Below are 13512 nucleotides of genomic sequence, written 5' to 3'. Positions count from 1 at the left end.
ATGCCAAACCCATAGGGGGCAATGTAACTCTAAGCTAAGACTTGTCAGCCAATCAGATTGCTTCAAAACAGCCACAACTTCCTGTTCATTTGTGTGCAGATATGTAGGTTGAACTACTTTTAAATGGATTATTGACTTTGAATATCTGTTGGGAATCATGTCAAATCAAGTATGCAAATAAATTGGCGCATTGTGTGCCGCAGATCTTAATGCGCTGGACCATACATCTCCGTTTTCACATGCAAACACAAATATGAAGTTTTCTCAAATCCCCACTTTGGTGAGAATTTTTATAAGTAGCCGTTTGTAGTGAAATAAACACAGGTTTTCATGTGGATGAAAAGCCAAAATGCATAAAAATATATACTGCTCAAAAAAATAAAGGGAACACTTTAAGTGTTAAACACCTGTTTAAGTGTTCCCTTTATTTTTTTGAGCAGTGTATTTGTTTTCCCAGATATCCAGGCACGTGTGACCTAGGCCTTAGATTTATGACATTATCTGCAGCAACTCATCAAAAAGCTCCTGTTTTATACTTTGAAAAGTGGGAATAAATGGTGCAAGTTACTATAAGCTGCAATACATTTTATTTTTTTAGCCTCTACACCTTTTATTGTGTTGTTTTTCCCCATAGTGTCTGTAAAGTGAATTCTTATAAAAACAACTAATGCATGTTTTGAGATTCAGTAACGTAAATGTCTTGTTTGTTGCTTTCTGTGCTAAAATCACAACACTGGAGCTTTGTGTAACTCCTTCAACTTGTACGAACACCTCAGTTCATGAGAAACAAGACATTATGGTTTCCAGTAGGCTCTCACACCATCTCTAGGATGTACTTCCTGTCTATTTTTATGTTGTTAAGGTGGATCTTATCGCCACCTACTGGTGTGGCATGTCCACTGATCAGAGTTGACAAGTACTATAACTGAAGCATCTCAGGAAAGTTGGACTCAAATGTATCATAAGCATCATTTTGAGTTTAGAATCATGACCTGTTGTTATTTGCAGTTGGATTATTTTATTTATCAACAAAACAAAGATATATTTTCTGGTCACAGTATGCAATTAACAAAACATTTTGTGTTTGGATGAGCTTGACTATTTGACTATGGTGGATGTTTTGCAGCTTGGACATTTTGTTCTGACATGTAAGTGCCAGATTATTCAGTTTCTGCATGCTGCTGACCAGAGCAATCTCCTTTCAGCAGCTGTAGAGAAATCTGTCTGGCTAAGCAGAAGCGTGTCAAAAATGTCTAGCTTTTAACAGAAGAAAATATGGGGGGGGGGGGCGAGATTACAAGAAGAAAAGAGGAGAAACAGACTGCAAACAGAGAGAGGGGGAGATTTTTGTCTGGCCTGCAGTGGCTGTTACAAACCGGAGGGCAAAAACACAGCAGAGAGAGAGCAAGAAAGGGGAATAAACAGCAGAGAAAGAGTGAATGAATAAATAAGTAAACACAAAGATGAGTCCTATTCTCTGTTTCATGTTTTGGGCATTCTGCTATATAATAACTAAGGTTCCTGTCGGTGTCTATCTCTTTTTTTCTTTCTATTTTTTTGGCGGCTAACCAACAGGGGAAAAGGAAGAAGAGAAAAAGGGAAAAGCAGCAAGCAGAGAGCAATGGTAAGTGAGCTGCAATTATCTCTTATATTAGAAGAACCCCATCATGTGTCAGGCAGATGTGACATCTTGCAAGATAAAAGTCAAGCTTGTTTTTTTTTTCCTGTTATGTTTTTTTTTTTTATATTGTGCTTGCCTTTTTTTCTTTTTTCTCGGTATAGTTATGCTACCCAGTGCAATGTTTAAATGGTAGAGTTGCTTGTAAACCCCTCCCTCCTCTTTTTTCCCCCATTTTCCCCAGCTCTCCCTAGCTAATAACAACTGAATATGCATGACCCCCTGTAGTCCCCCACTACACCCCCCTCACTCACCCTGCTTGGGCTCTTAGCCCCCTGGTATTTTGATATGTGTTTTTTAAGAACTTGAAGCATTTTGAAAGCCATTAACTTTGGCAGAGTTGTGTGCTTGGCCCTGTTTTTATAATTTTATATTGCCTTTGCCCTGCAGATCGACTGCACTACTGTGCCTTGTTGTCGGGGTGTGTGCATGTGTGTGTGCGTGTCCCAGAACCGTGCATGTGTGTGTGCTTTATGCTTGCTTCCATGCATGCTCTTCTTTTAAATAAAAACAAATCACTTACATCTTAAAATTAAGGAGGTTTGCTAATTCTGTGATTTATTTATTTTATTTTTTTTAAATCCATCTCTACTCTTCTGATTCATATTGTGAGGACGCTGTGTCGACTTGTTATCAATGTATTTTGCGCTCGTTTTGGTGACGGATTTCTTCTTGAAGGCCTCTCTATCTGTTCTTTTTTTTTCAGAACACAGAGAATATTTTCCAAACCCTTGCCTTTCACTCCCTCCGATTACAGGTGCTAATGTCATTTTAAGTATCAAATTACTAACTGTTTCTTTGATTATTTTTCTTTTTATATCAATGTATGTGTATGGGACGGGTTTTACCTTAAATTCTTTATTCTAAAATATGCTGCTTTTTTTTTTTTTGCTTTGTTTGCTGCTTTCTTTTCCTAAAATGTTTATGTTCTTTAAGCTAGGCTGTATTCATATGTTTCTATGTTTTGGCCAAATCACAATGCAGTGTGCTTGAGGAAGTGATAGATTATTATTGTGAAGTAAGGGCTTGGGACATCAGGGTAAACCTCCTTAATCTATATGCTTTTGGTAGCTGCTTTTTTGCCTTTCCAACAGGCCAGCATGAGTTTGGCCTCCTCCCTGTTTTTATCAAACGTATTGACTCAGACATGGCCTGGAATCAAACAGTGTTGTACTTCTACAACTCAGAAAGTTGTAAATGGGCACAGACTTGTTATAGGCATCAAGTTATATACCAAGTTTTTAAAAAATGCAGTTTTAAATGTGTGCTTGTTATCCCAAATACTACTTCATGTGTCAAACTCAAGGCCCGTGGGCCAAATCCAGTGCGCCAGAGCTTTTTATGTGGCCCTCTAGTTTCCAGAGTAAACACTAAGTGTGCTTAAATATTATGTTATCAGTCAAATCAATGCAGTTTTTATCTGGTTATATCAATCAGTCCCTCCAGTTTCTTGAGAATTATCGTGGAAATTCACGCAAATTCAACAAATCCCTGCACTTTTTGCGCTAATAATTGGGAGGTTATTGCAAATTTTTCTTAAAAATTTTCAAAAACTTTCTTATTTGTACTAAACAGCTGCTTCAGTCTTAATTGATGTCAAATCATAGTCCATAAGCTATACAACAAGTAATAAAAAGTCAATTCTACCGTCATAAATAAGCGTAAGTATCGCAAATATTTCCAAATTATTACCACAAACACAAAATCCAGGTCGGACTGAAAAGATGTCCATCCAGGAAAACAGAATCATCCAAAAACTCAAGCACATTCTCTCATTTGCACAAGAAACTACCTCTTTAAAAATAAATACTTAAAATTAAACCTCTGTCCCCTAAGAAAATCCATAAAACACAGTTTCTATAATTTAAAATTCCTTTAAGGCTTGTCAAAGATTCTACCAGATTAGGGGCTTAACACACAATTTGTGTAACTCTCTCAACTTGTCCGAACACCTCAGTTCATGAGAAACAAGACATTATGGTTTCCAGTAGGCTCTCACACCATCTCTAGGATGTACTTCCTGTCTATTTTTATGTTGGTAAGGTGGATCTTATCGCCACTTACTGGTGTGGCATGTCCACTCTGATCAGTGGACATGCCACACCAGTAGGTGGCACAAAAATTCTCACCAAGGTGATGTTTGCCTTGTGAAGCTTACTCTAACAAGTCCAAGCTATTCCTGCAAACTTTATATGGTTTAAAAGTCTTATTTTGAAATAAGGATGGAGTAGTTATTGAGTTACGGAGACATAAACAAGCTAACCTCAGACTGTTAGTAACTACTGTGAGATTACACCGGATAGCTAACTGTTAGTCGCTAAAGGTTAGCTTAAATTTTCATCTACTGTGGAGCTTACCTGTTTATTTTTGTTTGTTTTTTTAAGGAATCTAATCAGGACATCGAGATTTAAGGAGCTTTTATTTGTGAAAACATAAGAAGTGTATTTTTATTTTTCGTTATTGTATTAAAACCGTCATAGAAGGACAAAAAGGATACACACCTGGTTTAGTTAATGCGGTGCTTCCCTCTCTCACTTTTAGCCGGTTGAAAATAAGACATTTATGTTATTCCAGCTATTATAAGAAACACAAATTCAGCTGTTTGGAAATATTTCTGGTTGCAGATAACACACCAGTTTTTAAAACTATTTCTGCTCAGGCTGGCTACTTGTGTAAACAGCTAAGCAAATTCATCAGCTAATGTCAACTTGATGTACTCATATTAATATAAAAGTAAAGAGCAGAATGACAAAAAGATTTAATATTCCAAAGGTATCTTATTCAATATTTCTGCTTCAGTCTATTCAGGATTATTATAATTGCAGTAACGAATGTATTATTTGGCAGTAGTAAGAATGACTTGGGTTTTAGATCATTCCATGCCTGCTTTATGAATGGATAGAGGCTTTGTGACTTTATGCTGCTCTGCTTCAGACGGTCTTTGCTTATTTGAAACCGGTCAAACTGTTTGATTCCAGGTCTAAAGATTAGCTTCCCTCTTGAAGATCCAGCCTTTTGTTAATCCTTTCCCTGGCTGGAACCAAGTCTCACTGCTCCCACTGTCTAGTTTTGCCACCTGCAGATTAAAACTGGTAGCATCTAACAGCAAATTAATCGAACCTGCATTTATTTTTGTTTTTATCCTTTTAATCTCTTAAGACCTATCCTAAAATCTGCTTTAACTTCCCTCAGAGTTTACATTTTATGACTTTTGAAAGGATTGTTTTTGTAATATGACTTGATAGCTTGCATGCTTTTGGACTCTACTAATTTCTGGTACAATGTAATTGACTTTATGCATATTTGATAATGGCCTTGTGGGATTTTGGAGCCACTGCTTAGCTTCACAGATTCACTGGTTTTCTGTCTTTTTTTCTCCTTTCTCCTGACTCTTATTTTACTGGTTTCGGTTCTCTTCTTCCTCCTCCTCCTCCTCTGCTGGCTTCCCCTTCCCTGTTGTGGCACCAGACCTGAGCGCTCCTAAGAAGTGTCGAGCGCGCTTTGGGCTCGACCAACAGAATAACTGGTGTGGCCCGTGCAGGTGTGTATGGTGTGTGCTTGCACTGGCCAGGGCCAAGGTGAAGGCTGGGGACGTGTGAACGCTGGGAATGCCTCCTCTTGCTCTCTCGCTGCTCGTTTTATTTCCCTCTGCGCCTTCCTCCCTGTCTGTCCCGCCGGGCTATTGTGACCCACCCAGCTTCCTCCAGCCACGCTCTGCCGGTCTCTCTCTGGGTTCTTGCTTCCTGTTTGGGGGAATAAGTGAGTGTTTGTTTGGACGAATGACGTGTTTGCATGAACGTATGAATAAATACGCAAGGGGGCGGGGAGGTTATTGCAGAATACATTGTAAGCTAAAAACTGGCAGGTCGAGGCTTGGAGGATCTGAAGTCCAATAGTTTGGTCCAAATGGAGGTTATCCTAGTGTTGCCAGCCTAAATCTAAGCCCTGGCTATGTTTTTTTTGTCTGTGTAATGACATGTACATTTTCTTTTTTTTTTTTTTTCCTTTTTTTTCTTTTTTGTCTGTTTGTGTCTACCTCTTTGGCTAACAGATGCAAATACCCCAAAGAAGTGTCGTGCCTTGTTCGGGCTTGACCAGCTGAGTTTATGGTGCAAACCATGCAGGTATAACTGCTGTAGTCCAACCGAGAGGAAGACATCCGCACTGAGCATCTTCCTCCTTCGTTAATTGGCTCCAATGTCTTCCTAAAACACGTGCTGACAGATGGAAATCTCTTTTTTTTTTCCCTGCTCCTATAAAATTCCTGCTCAGCTACTTTTTTTGTTTTTTTCTTGTTGAACTCAGTTCAAGCCCAGCGGCAGAAAATGGATTTCACAACCCACTTTATCTGAACGCAGCATCAAGGATTTATTTTGTGTAATTTGCGGTAATTCCATAAATTATGGTTGAAATTCATTTTCTGCCCAAGCATTTGATGACACCCTCCCTTCTTAACTGTCGTGTTTGTTCTAATTGGCAATGTAATGCTTACAAATTTAGCCCTGCTTTCCTCTGAGGGCCTGTTCAGTGACACTCTTTTCTGTGCCCTCTTCCTCCTCCTCCTCCTCCTTCTCCACCTCTTCTTCCTCCAAACTCCTCTTCAATAACCCTTACTTAGTCCCTACCTGTTGTCTTTCTGTTCTGACACAAGCAGTCTTTGAATTGGGGATATTTTCATGGTAGGTATTTGTTTCTGCTAAGTAACGACCCTTCTCTGTGTCTCCCCGCTTGCACCACGGTCATCGCAGTGTTTCATCCTCCTTGTTTTCCACATTCGAACGGATGGGCTCGGGATTACAATTGAGTCCGTGAAACTTATTTTTTGCTCAAATCTATCCGTGAGCTTGTCACCTTCATGCCAGGTTTTTAAAAAAGAAAATCAATAGTTGTTTCTGTATGATTGACAAAAGCCAGAGTTTAGAGCCCCTCCCCTATTGCTGCACTCTGCTGGTCAGCTGGCTAAAATAATGTGGGAAAATCCCTGGATCCTTTGGGCACAGGGACGATTAATGGCATCAAGATTTTATTTGAAAAGTTACTTTTAAAATCACTAAAATTAGCAGTAATGTTGGAACATAACCCAGAGCTCTCCATTTCTCACCTGCTGCTGCACACTACTCATCAGCTGGCTGAAAGAAAGACCTCTCTAACTTACAAGAAAGGAAAGAAATGTCGGGTTACAGAGTATGAATGAAAAAAAAAACTGTGATTTTGTTTATGAATATTTGATAATTGCAAAAATGTCAAATATATATGTTTTATATTTCTACGGTTCATACATTTTGAAGTCCTTCAAATGAGATGATATGGAAAGACACTTACAGATTTCTTCTGCTGTAAGCCAGATAGATTATCACGGTACCCCCACCCCCACCTGTTGCTGACAACTGCAGGTTAGCTAGCAGAAAAAAACACTCCTCCATTTTTTTATTTATTTTATTTTATTTCATTTGCTTGAAAAAAGGACAAATTTAGCTTTAGGGATACATTTTCACAGAGAAACATCTAGACTAGCTAATGAACCAGCTAATATAAGCTTATATATTCTTATATTACCTTACGAAATGAACAAAAATTAGCTGTACTTCACTATGAGTAATAAAATATATTACTAAATTTAGCATGTTTTTTATATATATTTTTATATGTTAAAATATATATTATTTTTACATATATTTATAAAAAAATTATATACATCTTAATAATTATAAATCACAAAAAATATTTTTGTGATTTATTTTTAGCAAAGTCATAAAATAAATATTCTTAAAAAAACACACACACACATAACTGTAAAATTAAAATGTAATTGTTGCTTTTCTGTTTTAAAATAAATGAGTCAATGCACCCATACCCAAGTTAATCTTAGAAATGTATTTATTTACCTGTCTTTTCATGCATCCCACTCTCCCACCTCCATCATCTCCCCTGGGCCGTTATAATTCCCTTCAATCCGACTTGCAGGTTATCAAACATCTGCCATTATTGTTGAAAGAGCAGCAGCAATCGTGAGGTCGAGAGATTGAGGAAGTGCTAGGATCCAGTCAGAGAGGTTAAAAGTTCTCTCTGGGCTCCATTTCCTAAAAGATGCATCTCATGTAATTTCCCGAGAGACAAGAGAATCAATAGCATACACAGGCACATACTATAAATCAATATGTCTGTTAAAAAATGGATATTAGCTCATTTGTTGCAGTTTGACAGACAGTTACAGAGAGCGTTGTGTGGACGTAGGAGCAAAACGATACGTTTTTTTGATTCGCGGTCGATGTTCTGCCCCATCTAGAGCTGCGGTTTCAGTGCGGACTTCTCCTAAAAGCCCATCCTCACCGTTTACTTGCATGCCTGTCTTTCACTCAGCATGTGGTCAAGGTTTCTGTGTATAATCTTTTCTTCTTTTTTTTTCATTCCCAGGGTTTGCTCTCTGCATTCATAAAAAAAATATTTCCTCCTCAGAATTACAAGATGTGATTTAAACAAACGGCTGGATTTTAAAACACCTCGGCCTGTTTTTACCTTCTGTGTTGTTGCCGGTAAGACTTAAAACGCCCCGTAGCTTCTGGGATAGAGATAAGAGCTGAGGGAGAGGGGTCACTGTCAGGGTCAGCGTAAAGATGAGGTGGGCTGAGATTTCCCCCCCCCCCCCCGAACCAAATCTGAGCACAGCCTTCACAAGAGAGCCACCACAGATAAATACAGCAATCCAAACTCTCTCGACTCCCCCTCACTTCGGTGTTTTAGACATCGCTTTCCACGTAGCGGTACTGGCGTGGCCTCGGGACTCGGCATGCGAGGGGGGAAGGTTCCCGACCTCAGGCAGGAATGTAAACACGATGCCTTGACCCTTAAACTCGTATTTGTGTCTGTAGGCCAGACTTAGGGCAGCGAGGATAATGTCGACTTCTTTCGGTTGTTTCTGTTTCCTCCACTTTGGTGAGTGAATCCTTTAAGACTAGATAAGAGACTAATCCAGTTTAAAGCTAAATCCAGGTTCCTGGTCTTACCCTCAACTGGTAATAAGGAGTTTTTTGCTCACCAGAATGACCATAGTTATCAAAATATTATAAAAATTTTTTTATAGGAACAATAGATTTAAAAGATAACTCATATGCTTTTTATATCCCTACACAACCGCTAATGTACTAACAGCAGAGCTAATTTTCTGTTTAGCGTTGCAGCACTTTTGCTAACTTTGAAAACTGTTAGCGCTTAGCTTTCCTTGAGTTAATTTTTTTAGATAAATTCTGACGCGCTAATTTACGTGGCTGTTTTGTAATCTTTCAGTTTAATAAAATTCAACATCTGTGTTGAAACTTTGGACTGTTAAGAATTCAAATTGCTAGACTTTTATATTCATGCTCTCATTTTGAAGTGGTTGGAGACCGTTTACTCAGCAGTTCTGTTTCCTCTCAAACAAGAAACAAACAGGAACAAAATAAAACACGGACCGGAGAGAACAAGTTGTAAACACAAATACAATGTCTATTATAGAATATGCAAATTATAATGTCAAAGTTAGATTGGTGCTAAATGGTTGTAATCTTTCAAGGGCAGAGATATTTTGAATTGAAGTTATAACCTTAGCATTAGCTTCTGCTAAATACTGTGTTGGTGTAGTGCCTTAGCATTTGTGGAACTGAAAATGTCCTGAAAATGTTTCTCTCCCACCTTGTTCCTCTGGGGAGAACACAAGGTAAAGGCAGTCGTTCCTCTATGGACAGAAGCGTTAGCGTAACTAACTTTTTCGTTAGCGGTGCCACCACTGGATTACAGCAAACAATCACTATATTTAATTGCCAACCAGCTTCATCCATTGTTTTTTTGACGGCTTATTTTTAGTCTTAAATCATAAAACATTTTCCCCAAATTAAAAGATCACGTTCAGCCTTGTTCTTGATTGTAAGGACACTGCTACGTAGTTAGGGGATTAGGTGAAATAGGGTTTATGCTAAATTCAGGGAGCAAACCTGGTCACCTTTAATCTTCGTTCATCCTTCCTGTTTGTGTTTTTCACTTCCCTCCTGCTTCCTGCTATGTAATCTTTCCTAAATGTCTGTTTTTGATGGTGTAGTATTTCTACCACCTTTCCTTAGCTTAAAGTGTATGAAGCCACTCAAGTACACCAGAGCGTTAGTCTCATTTCACCAAACATGGTTTGGTTAATTCAGTGATGCTGAGGTGTATTTAAGTGAGCTTCAGTCCTGGAGGAACACAGAGTTCCACGATTCTGAAAGTGTCTTTCTCTCACCTTGTCCCTCAGGAGAAAAAAAAAGTGCATTCGCTACATCCAAGGTGAAGGCAGCTGTGCCAGTCCTCCCTCTACGGACGGAAGCTTACTAGACTCCCCCCCATCCTCTCCCTCCTCCGTGGTTCCCTCCCCCTCTCCGAAAGAGTCCAAACCTCACACTGAACAAATGCAACCTCTCTCACTGACTATGAAACCGGCCCACCAGCCACTCCACCACCCGCACCTCCTGGCTGGGCCCCCACCGCCATCTTTGGTTCAGCTGGAAAATTCGGCGGCCGCCGCCAGCAAGACGCCCGGCGGCGCCTCCTCCCACAACGGCGCTCTGGAGCACAGTGACGTCTCGTCCTCGCGGCAGCCGGGCTCCTCCGTGGCGTCCGCCATGATCCGGCCGTCAGCTTCGCTGTGTCATTCCCACTCACTCCTCCCCTCCACGGCCCCCCAGCCTCTGTCGCTAGTGACCAAGTCTATAGAATAATCTACCTTCCTTCTTCTCACACACGCTTTCTAGGTTTTCTCTTTGCTCTATTTCACTTCCAGTCAATTTTCTCTTTGTTTCTTTGCCACGAAGGCTTTGAAATTTTTAGTTTTTTTGTTTTATTGAAGTTCATTGGTCAATATTTGACCCCTCATTATCAAAAAAAATCTAATTATTATAAAGTACAATGAGCTGTAGTATAGCTTTGTGAATCTGCCAAAATTTTTATGAATTTTGTTTCTTTTGTCTGGGTTTTTTTTTTTGTAGCGATAAAACAGTGCAAACAGGAAGAAAACTAATCTACTTCACTTTCGAAACGTAAAGACAAATATAAAATAGGTAGGCTAGGTTATTCGACAAGCCCTTTTTCCTGAAAGAGTTGGTTCTTCTTCTTTATTTGTATTAAATACGAGCCTGCGAACCAATCATTCAACATCTGTTCGAACTCTCAGAGGGGCGCGGGGGCTAGCGGCTACACCTCTCTGGGGAACAATTTTAATTGTGATGTTACTTGTTGTTTAAATGTACAGAATATTGGGGAGGGGAGGGGTGATTTCTGTGTTAAATATGCATTCTTCCACTGCGTTGTCTTTTTTTTTTTTTTTTTTTTCTTGTTTACCTTTTGGGGCGGAGTCAGGCAAGTTTGGGCGGGTTCGACGAGGGGAGGGTGGGGATCGGGTGGGGAGGGTCAAGGGTTATAAAATTCAAAAATGTCACAACGCTAGGACCAGTAGTATTTATTGCTTTAGAGATTGCTTGTTGTATCTTGTTGTGTCTCTTTTTGACCCTATTTTTTTGTTTCTTGATACATTGTACAAATGATTTTTTCTTAAGCTAAACAACTATATGAATGATCCATTTTTACAAGGAGGATTTAAAATAAGAAAAAAAAAATACAAAGCTTTTGTTATGGTTTTTTTTTTTTTGTTTCCCTCGCTGAAAGCACCCAGATTTCACTTGTTCTGTGTAGATCTCATAAACAAGAAGTATGCACAACTTCATTTCCAGAACCGCGTCTATATAAGCCATTTTACACGCAAAAGGAAGAAAAGAAAACTTGAAATCAGGCAGTGGGTACCGTGTCTTCAGTGGAAAAAGTGTTTTAAAGCCCTTCTTTTTTATTGCACAGTCACATCTCTCAGACTGTAGATTCGTGTACAGATTTTTCCGTGCCAAATTTTTTGTGATAATTTGCCCTCAGCCCCCACCTCCCCCAGTTTTAAAAGAAAAAGGAAAAAAAAAAACACGCTGTAGGAATTTTTTTTGTTTCGTTTCGTTTCGTTGTTTGTTTTTATTTTAATTTTGATACCATTCTTTGCTGTGACGTTACATAGATTGCTATGTATGTAGTATAAATGTTGCTATAACAAATGTGTTTGGTAGCAAATTGTCAAATATTAAAATTTAAACTTAATAAAAAGACGGACATCATACTGTATAAACCCACGAGGGCCAAAATTATGTATATTAGGAGGTTCATAAAAAACTATTAAATACAAAAAAATACACAAACTGCCACTTTTAAGTACACTACTACATATAGGTAGATAGAAAAAATAGGCATGTTGATGTTGCAAGAGGCTGTAAAAAAGCTACAAGAGAATCATCCACTCGGTGCCATTGTAGTTGACATGACGCGACTGTAATCTGTCGATTTCTTCTCTGGTTTATTAAGATGCTAATGATAAATAGTTTGAATGTTTCCTTAACGGCTGTGATGTTCCTGTTCTATTTTATGCTCTTATCTTTTTGTTTGTTTGTTTTTTTCCTGTTATTTTAAATGGTTCTAAAACCATGTTTTTTGTAATGAATAAATGTTTATGCTGTACAGTCTCTGTAGCATGCAGTTCTGTATTAATAAAAGCAACTTAGTATGTGCACGCCTGCGTTTTCTTCTTATTCCATCCCTCCGTCGTCTTTGGTCAGCTGGTCGTTGGGTGTCTGGTCCCAGTCTCTAGCAGGTACTGGGGGAGTGGCCATATTGGAGGATTTTCAAACAGTTTAAAGTAATGCAGCTGCATCTCACATGTAGGGTTTAAGTCTTTGCAATTCAGAAATGGATTTGCTGGTGTGCTTAGGATCATCGTCCTGCTGCATATCCCAAGATAACTTCAGTTTGAGGTCACAAACTGATGGCTGGACATTCACGATTTTCTGCTAGAGATCAGAGGTCATAGTTCCAGCAATTACATCAGGACATCTAGGTGCTGAAGCAGCAATGCAGCCCGTCAGACGATCTCCGATGACTTTGTTTTCTGGAATACTTTTAGTTTTAAACTTGATGTAACTGGAAGAACACATTCCAAAATGTTGAGGGGATCATCAAGGTCTCTTTGGCAAATTTGAGAAGGTTTGTGTTGTTTATACCACAAAACTCTCCCATAAATGTTGTTTTTACCAGTCACACTCTTATTGCTGATGCTTGAATATGGACCACTGCAGTGCTTGAGATGTTCTAGGTTCATTTGTGACTTCTTGGATAAGTGATCAGTTTGCTCTTGGGAGTAATTTTGGTAGATCAGGGACTCCTGAGGTTCACCACTGCTCCATGTTTCTATGTTTCCTCTATTAGTGGCTAATGTCTCCCACTTTGGTTTCCCTTTATGACCATTTCCAGATTGATAGATGTCAGTGTCTTCTTGAATTTCTTGAGATAAGAGGATGATGTTTAGCCTTTTGAGATTGTTTAGCCTACTTAATTGTTTTCACACAGGTTCTGTTTAAATGATTCCTTGTTTCTACATGTCTGGCAGTAACTAGGGCATGACTTCATTGTTTTGAATAGCTATTTTCCCTTAATGTATGTATTCAGGTAATTTTTGTCTAATCATAAATTTTGTTTGATGATTGGTAACATTTAAGCATGAGAAAAAAGAAAACTCAAAAACAGAAGAAATCTTAAGCAGATAAAAAATCTGAATTTTGAGTTTCTGACCAGTTGGTCACTCATTAACAACAATCTGTCTCTGAAGTCTCTGTTTTATTAAGCTACTAACTCCAGGAATTTTACAAATTTAGCCCACCGGCACAGGTGGTTGATGCAGATCGAAACTTACCCACAAATTAAAATCTCCATCAATCCGTTGTCTCATCTGAGACTGGGTCAACGGG

At 38.9% G+C, this 13512-nt stretch overlaps 1 protein-coding gene across 32 annotated transcripts in view; it reads left to right on the top strand.

The window, feature by feature from the left end:
* Positions 1-12281, top strand: part of tcf7l2 (transcription factor 7 like 2) — a 107320-nt gene extending 95039 nt beyond the window's left edge. For 6 of the 32 annotated variants that reach the window (XM_032573741.1, XM_032573738.1, XM_032573754.1 and 3 more), the window contains 4 exons: positions 1576-1624; positions 2385-2435; positions 5147-5219; positions 9939-12281. In XM_032573741.1, coding sequence (XP_032429632.1) covers positions 1576-1624; positions 2385-2435; positions 5147-5219; positions 9939-10401 — 636 coding nt within the window. In that variant the 3' untranslated portion in view covers positions 10402-12281. Of the gene's footprint in view, positions 1-1560; positions 1633-2384; positions 2436-5146; positions 5220-5729; positions 5804-6296; positions 6359-9938 lie in introns of those variants that run through there. The other 26 variants (XM_032573748.1, XM_032573739.1, XM_032573735.1 and 23 more) reach the window with 14 other exon arrangements.
* Positions 12282-13512: the final 1231 nt, after the last annotated feature.

The sequence above is a fragment of the Xiphophorus hellerii genome, chromosome 10, assembly GCF_003331165.1.
Source record: "Xiphophorus hellerii strain 12219 chromosome 10, Xiphophorus_hellerii-4.1, whole genome shotgun sequence".
In the NCBI taxonomy this organism is placed as follows: Eukaryota; Metazoa; Chordata; class Actinopteri; order Cyprinodontiformes; family Poeciliidae; genus Xiphophorus; species Xiphophorus hellerii.
The sequence above is the reverse complement of the archived record's forward strand: the minus strand, read 5'-3'. Positions and strand labels throughout refer to the sequence as shown.